Raw genomic sequence first — 16737 nt, forward strand, 5'->3', positions numbered from 1 at the left:
TGTCCCCCCAGTCCCCTGCTGCATCATTTTGGAATGAATCCCACCCTGCAGGCTCTTGATTGTAGTACGGTTTTAAGTTCCTAGATTGATGAGAGAGTGAGAGACCTTGGATGCGTAGTTGAAATCGTATCGAGCAGTGGTTATTCTGTTTCTTGGTATTCTAAACAACTACACACTTCGGCCATGGCCAAGTGTTGGGTTGCCCTTTTCGGGATGCTTCGATGCCACAGAGTAATTCTGGAAAACGAGAAGTGAGAAATGATTGAAACATAGTTATTGCAACTTGTTATAGAGTATTACAGTAATAGCAATGTTTCATCAATGGTATCACCTGATCAAAATAGGTGCAGAACATAGAAGACCCAAACGAAAGCTACAGCAAGAATCAACTGCAAAGTGACTCATTCATATAGCAGTACCCATGGCAGAACAGTTAAAACAGAAGACAAAAGGTGAGCAGAGAACAAATGGATAGCCAAGTGGCAAGGCTTCCCTTTACCAGGAAGAAGACGACCTAAGTTCGATTCCCATCATGGGATTCCAATTCCCACCAGAACATTTTTTTATTCGCATCCAACTAAGAAATCCATACATACATATATACTAAATACTATTACTATATAAAATCGACTTTTTCCCTATTCATCAAAGACTTTTCAGCCATGAGTGAAGACAGAGTTATTGGATACCGACTTAGTGTCTGCTACTCTGACCCTCCACGCAATACTCCTGATCAAAGGCACTGAAAGTAAAGACAAATATCACATGCTTGCCAGCACCCTAACTCTTCAGTCAACAAATCACTCAAGGAGCACCCCGATAGTAGAAACAGTCATCGGATGCCACCTCCACTGGCCCGTCAGACAGAAGACTACTCAAGAGCTTTACACTTCCTTTCCTATATACGGAAGCCTTCACCATTGTATTTACATACACACACTTTCAAACAGAGAATTCTATACCCATTCTTCTTTGAGAAAAACAATCTCCTATTTTGTAATGTATTCAACATTCTTCCCCAAATTATTGTAATTTTCAGTAAGTTTTTAACTATTCAATATATATACATACACATATGCTGATAGTATCTAAGGTCCTTTAGCACAAGAAATTTTTAGGAGAATTATTTACCCGACTACATATATCAAGGCACCATTCTCGGAGAAGAGAATCGCAATAAAGGCTGCGATAAAACATAATAGCATAATCACTTCAAATTCAAGCAGCCAATCCTTGTAGAGGTGTCAAACGTGCGTGCTGTGCCGTGCCATTCAACTTCCGTGCCAATCGTGCTTCGTGTCGTCCCGTGCCGTACCCGTTTACTTAAATCGTGTCGTGTCGTGCCGTGCCGTGCTATTTTCAATCGTGTCGTGCCGTGCCGTGCCCATTTACTTAAATCGTGTCGTGTCGTGCCGTGCTGTTTTTCAATCGTGTCGTGCCGGGCCGGGCCCATTTACTTAAATCTTGTCGTGCTATGCCGACCCGTTTTTTAATCGTGTCTAGTCGTGCTGTTTTTCAATCATGTCGTGCCGGACTAGGCCTATTTACTTAAATTGTGTCGTGCCGTGCTGGCCCGTTTTTTAATCTTGTAGTGCCATTTTCAATCGTGCCGGTTGGGCTCATTTACTTAAATCGTGTCGTGCCATGTTGACCCATTTTTTAATTGTGTCGTGCTTCGTGACGTGCCCGTTTTACTTGATTGCCGTTTTTAATCGTGTCGTGCCCATTTAGAGGTGTCAAACGGGTCATGCTTCAAACCCAAGTTCCATAGGACTTGGGGTTTGAATCACATGGTGGTTTTTTTTCTTTAAAATTAGTTTTTTCCTTATTTATTTTTAGTTGTTCCAATTTAAAAACTTTTATAAATTATGAAACTAAAATGCCTTGTTTTGTAATTAAAATTATTGTCATTTAATCACATTATATTCATGAGTCACAAGTCAAATTAATAACTTTTTTCCCGTGCCTTGTGTTGTGCCCTGCTAGAACCGTGTTGTGTCGTGCCCAGCCAAAACCATGTCGTGCCGTGCCCATTCAACTACCGTGTCAAGCCCGTGCTCAGCTAGAACCGTGTCGTGCCGTGCCCATTCAACTACCGTGTCGTGCCGTGCTGTGCCAGGCCAACTTCCGTGCCGTGCCTGCCCACTTCCGTGCCTCGTGCCAGTCCTCGTGCCCACTAAAACCGTGCTGTGTCGTGCCGTGCCAGGGCACGACCGTGCCCGTGCCCGTGCCGTGCCACATTTAACCGTGTCGTGCCCATGTCGTGCCGTGTCGGCCCGACCAGTTTGACACCCCTAAATCCTTGCATCAAATGGGGCTCAAAATAATTTGAGACGCAAAGAGGACTGTATAACTATATCATTGTACGACTTAATGAAGAACTCATGGGGAAAATGTTCAATTAGAAACCAAAATGACTGCGAAGAGTCTGTCCCAAGAACAGGGTTTTGCTTTTCTTTTCTTCTTTTCTCTTTCTTGTATTATAAGAGAACAGAATTTAGCTATCAAAACTATTGTGATAAACTACATTTTCAATGGAGTCCAGAATAACCGACACATTCTTGGCTGTAATTGGTTGTCCATCAGAAACCCGTTCTTCAATTAACCCTCGTCATTTGCAACAGCTCCATAAGAAAAAACCAACCCAACAGACAATCCATCACTCCCTCCAACTAAAGTTTTCAGAGGTGAAAGCGAAAGGCAAAGACATTTGACCTCTCATGAGGCAAGATGTAAGCCTAAAGGCGTTGAGGCGTAAGACTTTGAAGTTTTCATGCTTTATTTTGGAAAATAAATTTGATTACAGATACATTAAAAAAAAGAAGAAGGATTAGTGTTGGCGGGCGCCATACAAAAGCGCCTTACTAACAGAAAGAAGGTAACAGCATAGCAGTACCTTGTCCATCCAAAGGGTGGGCAAACGTGCCCTTAAAATTCCGGTTTTAAGAGGGCCGGATCGTGGGAGCGCTAGCGGGACGAGCGCTCAATTCAGAGTCGCCACTTGGGTTTGAAGATCCGACACTCAAGGAACCGAATTTGAAATGCTTTCTACGCTGTTTGATTTGAAAAAGTGAAGGTACTAGTCCGTCATAACCATATCTAGATTCGGGAGCCAGGTTACGAGAGGGGAAGGGTTTTAAGGTACCCCTCTTGCCCAATTCGAAGATCAATCTCTACTTAAACATTTTGTGAAAAGTTTTGAGATTCTTCTTTATTAATCAATTTTTTAGCCAATTACGGCGGAAAAAAGTTAAAACATGGATTAAAACTGTAACAATTTACAGGATGTGATAACATGGCATGAATAACATGATACAATAAATAATTCATGGGACAAAACCCAAGTACTACCCAAAAAAGCCAAAACTGTACACTATTTGAAAGTTGGCGAGAAGAGGGACCAACTTGCATGCAATGATCTACGTGCATGCAAGCTGACCTGTGCGCGACAAACTCAAACAAGCACCCGTGTGTTGTCCTTTTTTAACAGTTATGATTTTATCTAGGGCTGTCCACTCACCCGACCCACCCGACCCGACCCGACCCGAAAACAGACCCAACAGACGGTTCAGATCGGATGGATCGGTCGGGTTCAGGTCTGTATGGTTGGATTTTTCAAACTGTCGGTCGGGTGTCGGGTGTACCATATAAAATTTTGGATCACCCGATCCGACCGACCTAATTTGTATAAAAGCAAAAAAATCCCCTAATTTCTCAAATCCACCCATCTGTTCGACCGACTTTACTCTCCTCCAGAGTCCAGACCTCCACTTCGATCTCCTCTTCTCCTCCAGACCTTCACTTCTCCTTCTCCCAAAACTTCTCCTTCTCCCACAGTCCCACTCCCACGATCCACCCTCACTCCTCAGTCGTCTTCCTCCTCCAATACACCAGACTCCAGTCTCCACTTGTCTTCAACGACGACATCTTCGTTCTCAACAGCTATGGCAGCGGCTCCACCTCGTCCTCAACGACATCCTCGCCACAGTCGTTCCCAACCATCCACCTCACCCAATTCAGAGGGCCGGATCGTGGGAGCGCTAGCGGGACGAGCGCTCAATTCAGAGTCGCCATTTGGGTTTGAAGATCCGACACTCAAGGAACCGAATTTGAAATGCTTTCTACGCTGTTTGATTTGAAAAAGTGAAGGTACTAGTCCGTCATAACCATATCTAGATTCGGGAGCCAGGTTACGAGAGGGGAAAGGTTTTAAGGTACCCCTCTTGCCCAATTCGAAGATCAGTCTCTACTTAAACATTTTGTGAAAAGTTTTGAGATTCTTCTTTATTAATCAATTTTTTAGCCAATTACGGCGGAAAAAAGTTAAAACAGGGATTAAAACTGTAACAATTTACAGGATGTGATAACATGGCATGAATAACATGATACAATAAATAATTCATGGGACAAAACCCAAGTACTACCCAAAAAAGCCAAAACTGTACACTATTTGAAAGTTGGCGAGAAGAGGGACCAACTTGCATGCAATGATCTACGTGCATGCAAGCTGACCTGTGCGCGACAAACTCAAACAAGCACCCGTGTGTTGTCCTTTTTTAACAGTTATGATTTTATCTAGGGCTGTCCACTCACCCGACCCACCCGACCCGACCCGACCCGAAAACAGACCCAACAGACGGTTCAGATCGGATGGATCGGTCGGGTTCAGGTCTGTATGGTTGGATTTTTCAAACTGTCGGTCGGGTGTCGGGTGTACCATATAAAATTTTGGATCACCCGATCCGACCGACCTAATTTGTATAAAAGCAAAAAAATCCCCTAATTTCTCAAATCCACCCATCTGTTCGACCGACTTTACTCTCCTCCAGAGTCCAGACCTCCACTTCGATCTCCTCTTCTCCTCCAGACCTTCACTTCTCCTTCTCCCAAAACTTCTCCTTCTCCCACAGTCCCACTCCCACGATCCACCCTCACTCCTCAGTCGTCTTCCTCCTCCAATACACCAGACTCCAGTCTCCACTTGTCTTCAACGACGACATCTTCGTTCTCAACAGCTATGGCAGCGGCTCCACCTCGTCCTCAACGACATCCTCGCCACAGTCGTTCCCAGCCATCCACCTCACCCAATTCCTCCTCCGCCGGCCGCCAGCGCCTTCTCCTCCTCCAGGTCACTGTAATTTTGGAATTGAAAATATGGTTCAAAAATATGATTTTCAGAAGAAAAAAAAAAGTGTGTAGATCTGTGATTGTGAATCGTGAGTTTGTAATATTATGCTGTGAATCGTGATTGTGATCTGATTTGAGGTTGTGATCGTGTAGATCTTTGACTGACAGACTGTGTTTGTGATTTTTTGAATGTGTTCGTGATTGTATTTGAACAACCCGACAATCCGACCCGAACCAACCCGAACCAATCAGAACTCGGTTCGGATGGAACCCGACATGTGTTTCAGTCGGGCTCGGGTGGCTATTTACGCAATCTGACTAAAGTCGGGTCGGGTCCAACCCGACCCAAACCCGACCAAACCCGCCCGATGGACAGCCCTAATTTTATTCCCTTTCTGGGCTCTGGAAAGACCAGTGCTCACCCAAAACCAAACCAAGCAATTTATATGTACTAAGGAACTATAGAATTACAAACAGAATGGATATAAATTGAAATACACCCCATAAACAGTGTGGGTAATGAAACAAAGGCCAAAAGCAAGTTACCCATGCAAAGCCAACCACTGGGGTCAGTTATCAACCTAAGCGCGCAGATCAAGGATAGGCGCGCGCCTGTTCTGACTGGACTTCTAGTAATTGGTTTTGCATGCCTGGGCTCTAAGACATGTTCACGAGCTACCCAGGGGTATTCCAAAGCAACAGAGACACATATTGAAAGACAACTAACAATTTTAACATATAAGACAATACAAAAAAATTATCATGCATCATGGTGATCTATATGCAATTAAAAACATAAAATTCCATTACTCCCGTCCCCACGCAGGTCTGCTCGCGCAGCCAAAGATTGGCGCGCGTGTTCAAACGACCGACTCGCGCAGGTATGAAGGCCAACGTGGCTCTTGTAACCTTGCCAACATTAGGACCATAACTGGTATAGATTACCAGCCTTGGCCCTATCAGCCCCCCTCAGGGATCAAAACAGTAAGACAATAAGGTATTATACCTTTGCTCGAGTGTTTGAAAATGGATTTGGACTAGAGTGACTAGTGGTTGAAAATGGGAATTGAAGTAGTTATTTGAATGGTGGTCAGGAGTGTATGCTTGAGTGCAAGAGAATTAGGGTTTGTATACTTGATCACCTTTTGAAATTTTGTAACTTAGGATTTTTTTGTAACCTTTTGGAAGATGAAAAAAAGGGATTCCAAACACTCAAAGTTCAAATCCTTTTCTTTCTCAAGATTGTTTTTGATCCGATTCATTATCGGGGAAACAAGAAACCGAAAAACGAAATAAATCAATTGGAAGACCCAGATTGAGGTGTCTACACAAAGCGTTCCACGATAGCATTCCATGACCTCTCCTTTTCGTTCTTTCGATAAGCTGTATTGGCTTCTCCATCAAATTGATGAAGGCATACGAATATGAAAATTACATCAGTTGTTTCTCCTATAAAATCAATTCTCCTTGGACCAGATCATTTTGATATTCTTACTTAGGCCAGACAGGCGAAGCACAGATGACTCAAAAACTAATCGCTTCAAGGGTCGCGGCCGGTCCTATTTTGGCCTCAAGTAATACAGGGTTAGGCGATGTATATGCATTCGAAATTGCTAGTAGCAGGTTTTTTGATCATGTCTTGAAGTAACTCAAGTAAACATTGGAGAAAAGACTGATGGTACAACCGGGAATGCTATAATATAAGGCCACAACCGGAGTTAAACGATCATACGGATTATCAACACACTTAAAAGAAACATGATTGTATCCGCAAAACATAGTTTTTTTCTTCTTCTTCTTTTTGGTAATGAAACATAGTTGAATTAGAGAAGAGGGAATCCAAAAAAAAAAAAAGAAGGTAAAATCAATACTCTCCGTCAACCTTCCTACTTGTTAGATTTTTTGAAGGGTTCCAACCTAAAACCAACTAGGTCTTGGGTGGCCTCAACTCTCGTGAGAAAGTCTTTGTCATCTCTGTTACCTGAGTCAATCACTCAACTCCTCGTCTCCTAGTCTGTCACCCCCACGTGCAATCGGGCTGCACGTGAGGAGAAGTGTTAGACTTGTCCCTCATCGCTCATCTAAGTCACCCAAGCTTGGTTAATAAAATCTAGAGGCTACTCCACCTATTGCCAATTGGTTTTAGGTTAGAACCCTCCAAGAAATCTAACATGGTATCAGAGCTATAAGATCTAGGCCTAGTGGACTTTTCGCCCTCGGCAGGCAGCCTAAACTTCGTTGCCATCCGCTAGGCACTTGTATGCTTAAAGCATCCCCAAAGAGGGATGGAAGCCAGGTTCTATACTTATAATACAGCCCAGATGTAAAAAAACTTGCTCCAATGGGGATGTAAAATAGCAAAAACGGAGATGTAAAATAGCACAAATGGAAAAGGAGATGTATATTTTCATCCCCTTTTGGATGCAACTATAAATTGACAGGTCATCACCCAACCGATTCTACCAGATTTTTAGATAGCTGGAGTTACCTGATTTTGTTGGAAAGTCGTCGGAATTTGTGATAAGCACCCGACAATTACATTAAGGGTGCTCTAGTTGGCTAGTTTTAATTGTCTCTGCTGTTAATTTAGTTGTTTTAACTGCTTTTGCTTGCAAGGTTTTCCAGTTTTGTTTTGTAGAAATTTACCAAATAAGCAAGAGCTTTAAGGCCTAAGGCATATCACAAGACGAAGGCAACCCGACGACTCGCCAGGACGAGGCAAGGCCAAGGCGTGGACCAAAAGTCAAGTGCTGATTTAAGCTCTTCGGTACCGATACCAAGTAATTGGTTCTATCGGTATTGAGACCCTTTCCAGCGGCAGCAGATAAGCAGCTCGGTACCAATACCAAGTATTTCTTCCTATCGGTACCAAGAGGATTAAGCAGACCAGCCTAAGGCCTTCTCCATCGGTACCGAAGGGCTTGGAGGGACTTTCAAAGCATCTCTGGAGAATATGCTGGGCGCGTACCAAGTAGTAGATTGGAGAAAAGATTTTGGATTACATCATTGTAGATCTAGATCTAGATCTAGATTTGTTTTTGTTCTTGAATGTTCTTCATTTTCCAGTCTTGAATCTTTATTTCCTGTTTTCATTAATTAGTTTTTTGGTATTGTCTTCTTTATTAAAGTTGTAGTGAATCTTCCGATCTATCTTTTAATCCAATTTTCTTCTAGTATTGTTAATTCAATTATGTTAAGTAGATTTTCGTTTGCTCCTATCTCAATAGATATGTGCGAGTAGTTTACCAAAGTTAGGTCATGGGGTGATTAACACCTCATGGTTCAAGTAGAATTGCGTTTTTCACCATAAAGTTTAAACCTTTGGTTCGGGAATCGATGTGGGGTTCGGGTTTATTTGTCAAATCGCTAAGGTGTTAATCTCCTTGATCATGTGTAGGTAGGAGCATCGCCTACTTACCACACATGATACTTGGAGCTCTGACGCACGAGGCATTTGCTAAATAAATTCTAAAGCTAGCTTGGTGATCGAACCATTCTATTTTCCGATTCAGGAACCTTAATTGTGTATCCTGAATTGCGTATTTGGGTGAGAAATACAGTTTTAATTTGAGTCGTGGGTGTTAGTAATTCCTAGACCTAACCTGTCTTTTATCTTAGTTTATTAGCTTTTCAATTTAGCCCCTTTTCATTTCCGCTACACACGTAAAACCAAGTTGGCTGTCTAAAAGTAGAGAGCTCTTGCTTGCATCTACAAATCCAACAAAGCCGTATTAATTATTCCCTTGGGTACGATCCCGAATTTCCGGATTATCATGCTTCAACTGACGTATTAGGCCCTACGGTTGAGGCGTTATCTCTTATATCGGAGTGAACGAAGCAATTTGCAAGAACACGCCAGAAGCTCGCCGAAAACTGATTCCAGGTCCGGAGATCACTGTCTCCGACCCCGATTCTTGATGATCCATGGACGGCGTAGATGAAGGCCGCCGACTGTGCTCCTTCCGAAACCCTCGTCGAGCCCCTTCCCTTTCCCTCGTTAAGTTCCAGCCAAGATTTCCCTTCGGTTTGTAGAGAGAGAAAGAGAGAGGGGCTGGACCGGCTAGTTCAGAGAGAGAGAGAGAGAGAGAGAGAGTAAAGTTGGGATTTTGGGTTGGCAACGGGCCTTTTGATCAACGGATCAAATTAATCAGCAACGGTCTTTTTTTTTCCCCTACCTATAAATGGGTGTTTTTTTTAACATGATTTTACACTCCAAAAAATTTCTCCCTTCCCCACAAACACACTCCAAAAAAAATAGTATATCAATTATGGCAGAGGGAAGTCATAGTGCAAGAGGAAAATCGTTCAACTCCGATCAAGATAAAGAAATCTGTAATGCTTACTTGTGCGTTAGTCAAGACCCGATTGTCGGTACCAACCAAGCACGATCTAAATTATGGGATCGGGTTGCAAAAAAATACACCGAATTCACAGGAGGAGATGTACGAACAGATGCTTCTATCAAGTCTCGATGGCAACTGCTTCAAGTCCGATGCAACTGCTTCAAGTAAAAGAGTGGGTTTTCCGATGCGGCCGCTGAAGAAGACATGGTAAGCAGTTGGACATTTGTCCCACTGCCAGTGCATACAATCCAAGTTGCCTAGCATTTCAGGAAAACCACGTTGATCGCCCACATGTAGGAGCCTTGCAGTATCTGCTTCATTTGGTTTTCTCAGGTATTTTGCTTCAAGATGCGACCGCTGAAGAAGCCATGGTAAGCAGTTGGACATTTGTCCCACTGCTAGTGCATACAATCCAAGCTACCTAGCATTCCAGGAAAACCACGTTGATTGCCCACATGTAGGAGCCTTGCAGTATCTGCTTCATTTGGTTTTCTCAGGTATTTTGCTTCAAAAATGAAGATAACGCCTCTACAAAAGCTTCAAAGAGAGTCAACTATTGTACTTTCCCCAATCTTAAGATACTCATCAAGACTATCAGCAGGCGTCCCGTATGCCATTATCCTAAGAGCTGCTGTCATCTTTTGGATACCAGAAGACCTGCAGCTCCCGTTGCATCATTCCTTTGGACGAACGTCACATCGTGTTGCTGGAGTTGATCCAAGATCTTGTGAAATAAGAGTCGACTCATTCAAAAACGTTGGCGAAACAACTTTTCGTCATAGAGCGGATACTCACAAAAGTAATCAGCATTGATTCGTTGGTCAGCAGCAATTCTGTCACGGGGGATTCAGGCTCAACCGCTTGTAGAACCAACATGACCTCCTTGTTGGCGTCTTCTTTCCAATTTTCGGTACTGGCTGGCCATGATCAGTTGCGCCATTGCAATCTCCTCATCATCAGAGGAAGATCCGTCAAATTCTCCCAGTAATATTCTTTGGGTTAAACTGCTCATGATGAATTTTTTTTTAAAGAGGAGACTGTATATAGATTTGAGTGAGAATGGATAATGGGGAGGATAGGTCTATATATAGATGACTTAAGTAAATGGTGTAGTTGAGAGTGGATGAGAGTAAATTACTGGAGTAAATGGTGTAGTTGAGAGTGGATGGGAGTAAATGATGTAGTTGAGAGTGGATGAGAGTAAATGACTGAAATAAATGATGTAGTTGAGAATATGGAGTAAATGGATCAAGTAAATGATGTGGTTGAAAGTTGATGGGAGTAAATGGTATAACTAAAGTGAATGAGAAGTAAAAAAAAAAAAAATGGAACGAATGTAATTTTTTTTTTTGGAATTAATTTTTTTTTTAAAGTCCTCAATTACCGGATACCAAAATTATTTTTTAACAGAAGTAGTACTTGATTTAGGGTTGAGAAAACTAAGAAAAATTAAGAAGGAGAGAAAGTTAGTTAATTATCCATTCCTTTTTTACATCTCACTATTGGAGAGGGGTGGGTTCTATTTTGCATCTAACTAACTTTTAACCATTTTTTTCATCTATTATAACTATCCATGCAGATGCAAAATACAACTTCATTGGAGTTGCTCTTAGATGAACAATGTGGGACAAGTCTAACACTACTCATTTCCAACCATGGTAGACTTTTACTGTGTTATCTTCACAAAAGCCTTTTTACACTCTTGCAAAGGAATCTGACGCTCTAGGTCAAACCTTGCCATTCCTCTAAGTAGCATCAACACGAAGACATAATTTTTCAAATTTGAGGACACTACATGTGGGGGACACATTATAAACATATTATGCATTTGCCATTACTCTATTAGCCATCATCCATTATACACAAACAAAAGTATCTTAAAGTTCCATGGGAGTCTGTGTTGAAGGAAAGTACCTCATCGCCTAAGATCCAAAGTAGTATGACATATAAAAGCGTGAGGGATTAAGTTCACTTCATTAGCTAGCTTTTGGGATTAAGTTCAACCTAAGACCGTGTTACACCTTTGGTTCCGCTTGACACCCTAGCGTGTAATAATGCATTGTGGCATGTCCACTTCGGATTTGACTGTCGGACACATGTTCGCAGAGTGAATAATGTGCGACACCAGAATAAGAGAGGGGTTCATGCTTCAGACTCAAACTGAATAGCGAATAAGCACCGCAACAGGTTTTCCCCCAGCCATCAACACGAGCTCTGAAAAATTCTCACTACTAGAGGCACCCTCTACATAGTGTTCTCGTCCTGCAAAGCGTATCCCTTCAATTCTCCTTCTCCCATTTTGCTTGTCCTTTTGCTGCTCCCCCAGCCATCCTTCTTCTCCACCCTCCCCTCTGTTCCGTTTCTTGACAAGGTTCTGCACAACCCCTGCATGCTTATCGCATATCTTCCTCCCTACAATCAGCAAACAACAACTAAGCAAAGTACATAAAGATATGCCAATGACAACTGCTAGGACAGTGGCGAAAGCTGCAACGATGTGCCAATGCGATAATTCATATGCCACCATCCATTACACAAGTTAACACCACAACGAAAAAGCATCCTTAAAAGTGCACAAACACACACACACTCACCCGCAAACAAGCTCTCAACAACACTCCACTCCAAAGAAATATCTTCCTCGGATTTAGCACCAAGTGCCTGAGCCGCCTCATCCAGCTTGTGTTTTTCCTCCTCTGCTTTGGAGAGTAATACCTTCAACTCCACTATCTCTGCCCTGGCCTTCTCCCGTTCGGTGTTAATTGTCTTCAGTTTGTTAATTCCCTCCAGCTTAGCTTTCTTCAATCTCCCCATCCTCTTCAATCTAGCCTCAAGCCAATCAGTCTTGATCAAGCACCGCTGCATATCCCCAAATGACTTCAATAAATCATCAAGCTCTTCTTCGCTCAAATCTCCTATCTTTGTGCTCTCAAGCATACCCCACAATCGACTGAAAGACTCCAAGGCAAAGCGGACAAAGAAAGAGCCGAGACTTCCCATGCGCATGAATGTATCTGGCCTTTGCACAAAAACTTTCAAAAGCCTTGACCTATCTGCCTCACTAACATCGGCAAAGAGTATAGCTGGATCTAATCTCACCTCTTCTCCTGAGTGTTCTTTTAGATAAACCACACCGTTTATCTCTTTGACCATCTCCACATCACCAGATTTAACACAACGGACAATCACAGGGCTATTGAGCTCATCTCCAGAACCACGCGATTGCTTCATGACATCCGAATCATGAGAGTATTGCTGTCCATCGCCATTGCTCTCCTTGATCTTGTTAAAACGAGACTGCATAGCTGTAAAGCCTGTGTTTTTTCTTTTCTTCCCATCTGCAAATCGCTTCTTCAACGAATATGCTGCAGCTTTTTTCTTGAAATCTTCTTCTGGGAGATTCATTTCATATCTTCCACTTCTCAAATTTAGCCTTTGTTTTGGTATCTCATCAATTGTCGACCTTATTTTCTTCCTACCCATTTATACTGTCCAAAATCGAAAGGAAAATACACGAAGCCTGTGGATGAAAAACGAAACTAAAAATGCAGGAAAAAAAAGTGTTGAACGCATCTCATACCTAAAATCAAACATAAATCTAGAAATTACAATAGTCCACAAGAAGAATGTCATTTAGTAATGCACATATGACATAACCACTGTACTCCAGATTCAAACTACATTATGTTGTTTGGAGAGGTATCAGTTTCACACTCAAACAAACAACTGTAGTAACTACCCAGAATCAAATTACAAGCACTCTATCTCTCTTAATCTTTCAAAACCCACCAGGTGGGTGAAACCCCATCCGGCGTTCTCACGTCTCTCTCTATCTCTCTAGTCTCTACATTTGACCACCTAGTGGGTAGAGTGCTTGTAATTTGATCCACGGTAGTTAACTCCAAAAACAAATTATAAGCACTCTATCTCTCTCAAATCTTTCAAACCAACTAGGTGGGGTGAAACCCCATTTAGGGTTCCCACATCTCTCTCTATCTCTATAGTCTCTACATTTGTTCCACTCTCGATGGGGTTTTTAACCACCTAGCGGGTAGAGCGCTAGTAATTTCATTTTAGGTAGTTAATACCATTATTTGTTCGAGTGCAAAACTCACCAACACATTAAGCACTGAGGTGAAAAAAAAAAAAAAAAACAAACAAACAAACAAACCAGTATCATATCAAACCCTAGTAAATAATTAACAAAACGCACCTCAAAAGTTCAAGAACACATGTAACGTTGCCAATCTCTGTATCTATACAAGTATCTAGATTTTTTTTTTTTTTTTATCCCCTTTAACGATGTACTTCGTCCTTAAACTACAAAAATCACCTATTTCCTCCTCCTTCAACTTTCTGATTGGAACCCATTTGGTCTACCGTTAACGGCTTCCCCTTTTTTGAGTGGAAAAGTTAACGGAATCTTAATTCGGTCTAATATTTCATCCCTAAACTATGCTCCATCTGTCTACTATGTTATTAAATTATGCTCCGTTGGTCTATTTCATTAACTATCAGACCAAATTGGTTCCAATCAGAAAGTTGAAGGAAGAAATAGGTGATTTTTGTAGTTTAAGGACCAAATAAACAAACAGGAGCATATTTTAGGGGATAAGAACATTAAAAATAAAAAAAAACCCCCTCAAATATCTAATTATATAACATACCTTTTAGTTGTGGAAATCTCTCATTTAGGAATAAACAAAACAAGAAGTAGTTCAATAAAAAATTGAAGGCACGTCTAAATTTAAATTCCACTCCTCGCCCAGCTTTAAATTCAAAGAAAAAATGATACACAGAAACGAACCTTGCAAAGAGTGGAGAAAGATGATGGGGTTTTCTGAGTCTTTGAGATTGTTTGGAAGAATCCTTAGCACTGGTTCGATTAGGGTTCATCCCTTTCGAATGCCAATCGGAGGGGGAGCAGTGAGCAGTCCTTCAATGAACCTTTCGAATGCCAATCGGAGGGGGGAGCAGTGGGCAGTCCTTCAGTCCCTGCATTCAATAGTTAAGGGAATATATAGGTACATATACCAATCACACTCACCCTTTTTGTCTTTTTCTTTTTTCTTTTCTTTTTTTTTTGTCATTTTGTAAATTTTGTGTTGGTTTTTGAAATTATATTTGCTGAATAGAGTAATTTTAAAAAAAAAATGCTAAAAACAGTTTACTGAGCTGTCGTTAATGTTTAAAAAACTTGTTAAAATTTATAAAAGTGTGTGAAAATGTATTAACAGGTGTAAACAAATGCATTGAAGAATGTGTTTTCTCTGTCTTTTTCTTAGGTTCAATAGAAGAACTTTTTAATGTCTAAGATAAATAAATTTAAAATCATTTTTGTAGTGTTAGAATTTTTGGTAAGTGTCATGCAAAATTTGGACTTTTTGTTTTTAAGCTTATTTTCGTTGTAGGTAATTTTAAAGCTTTAGGTCCAAACTTTTTAATTTTGATTACTCTCTGTGAGAGATTAAAAATATATAAATTAAAAGTTTAATACAATTCAAAAGTAAGTAAAAAACTTATTTTTTTTTACTTTTATGTTTAATGAACCCTTGTTACTTTTCTTGGATAATATTTGAAGTGGTATTTTCAAGATTTTCATACTTTTTAGTAATAAAGGTTGTTTGGAACTTACAGAAAATGAAAGAAAAATTAAAACAATTTCTCTTTCATTGTTTGGTAAGTAGAGAAAGAGGTGGTAGAAAACATTAATGCTAGAGGCACATCGGTGTGGCACACCTCATTCACACCCCTCTCATATACAGGAGGGAACCCGTTCTAGTAGGTTCCACCTGTATGTGAGAGGGATGTGGCTGAGGTGTGTCATACCCGATGTGCCCCTAACAGCTCTCGAAAATAGAAACTTCTAGTATTGTGCACAGTAACATATCCCTTTCATATTCCTTTCGTTTTTCTCTCATTTTCTTTTCTTTTATTTTCTCCACTTTCTTCAAGTTCCAAACACACCGTAAAAATGAAGTTTGAAAAAAAAAAAACACAGCATAAATTTTCATAGCTACTGACAACTAAAGTTTCATCTCACCACCAACCTTCCTTTTTTACTTCACGGACTTCAGGTTGGTGCTGTGCAGTGAGGTGTACAATACCATATTGCGCACCTCTGAGTCGTTGGATCGTGCATCTGATGACTCGGATCTCATCTCAGAAACTAACGATCAAGAGCCGTTCATTGCCGAAATGAGATCCGAGCCGTTGAATTGTGTTAGATGCACGATCTAATTGCTCGAAAGTGCGCAGCACGATCCTGCGCACACCACTGCATAGCACCATCTCCCAATTGCTCTGGCCACTCATTCACTCCCTACCTACTTCTTTACCTCCTCGAAGGCGACCAACACCCTGAGACCCGCCGAAGGAACCATCGTCTTTGTTGCCCGAACCACTCAGCATAATGAAAATTTTCTATTAGAAAATAACCAAAAACATATTGTCAACTCAAAATTATCCTGAATTTTCCAATCAGAATCGACAATCCTTCTAACCGTGATCTACTTATGGTCGTAAACAAGCTAAGCCGAGTTTTATTATGGTCAAGCTTGTTTATTAATTTTTTTGCGAGCTCGAGTTCAAACCTAGTAAAAACTTAACGAGCCGAGCACAAACCGGTCGAAGGTTGACTCAAATTTGAGCTTGTTCACGAGCTTTATAAAGACAACCACAAACATATATTTATACTTGCATAGTCGAGAAAATTTTGATTGTGCGTTGCATGTGACTTAAATCTATATAAGCTACAAGAAAAAGCACTTATTTCGAATGGTGATACAATTTACTATAATTTCTGAGTTAATAAGAAGTAATCTCCATCTATTCAAAGAAAATAAGCCTTTATGGAGATGAGCTGAACCAAGTAAGCTAATGTTCAGGCTTGTTTTTTTTTTTTTCGCGAGTTAGAGCTAAGCCAAGCCGAGCATGCTAATATTTAGGGAAGTTTTTTGAGAGCTCGAGCCCAATAAAAACTTAACGAACACTCAAATGAGCCCAAAACTAGATGAACCAAGCACAAACAAGCCGAACACCGGGCCGAGCTCAAACTCAATAAAAACTGAACGAACCTAGATGAACCAAGCTGGAATGAGCCGAACACCGGGCCATTCACGAAAGGCTTGGCACATCTACAGCCCTAAGTCATCTACTCACTACCTACCAAGCCCTCGAGGAAAATTTAGCACTAAATGAACAATGACAGTTCTGTTTCTATGAAGTAATTTTCTAGAAGGCTTGGCATACAAACTCAACAGTATGC

General features: G+C 41.1%; 1 protein-coding gene across 2 annotated transcripts; it reads right to left on the reverse strand.

Moving 5' to 3' along the window:
- Positions 1-11279: 11279 nt before the first annotated feature.
- LOC131328041 (uncharacterized) lies at positions 11280-14468 on the reverse strand. 2 transcript variants are annotated; one of them, XM_058361167.1, is made up of 3 exons: positions 14278-14468; positions 12065-12958; positions 11280-11882 (listed from the first exon to the last, which is right to left on the reverse strand). In XM_058361167.1, exons 2-3 carry the CDS (start codon positions 12951-12953, stop codon positions 11626-11628), a joined length of 1146 nt encoding a protein of 381 aa, XP_058217150.1. In that variant the 5' UTR covers positions 12954-12958; positions 14278-14468; the 3' UTR covers positions 11280-11625. The 2 variants fall into 2 exon arrangements, with proteins under 2 accessions (XP_058217150.1, XP_058217149.1); XM_058361166.1 differs by having other exon boundaries at positions 12065-12990.
- Between the last annotated feature and the right edge of the window lie 2269 nt (positions 14469-16737).

Source organism: Rhododendron vialii, chromosome 5a (assembly GCF_030253575.1).
Source record: "Rhododendron vialii isolate Sample 1 chromosome 5a, ASM3025357v1".
NCBI classification, from domain to species: Eukaryota; Viridiplantae; Streptophyta; class Magnoliopsida; order Ericales; family Ericaceae; genus Rhododendron; species Rhododendron vialii.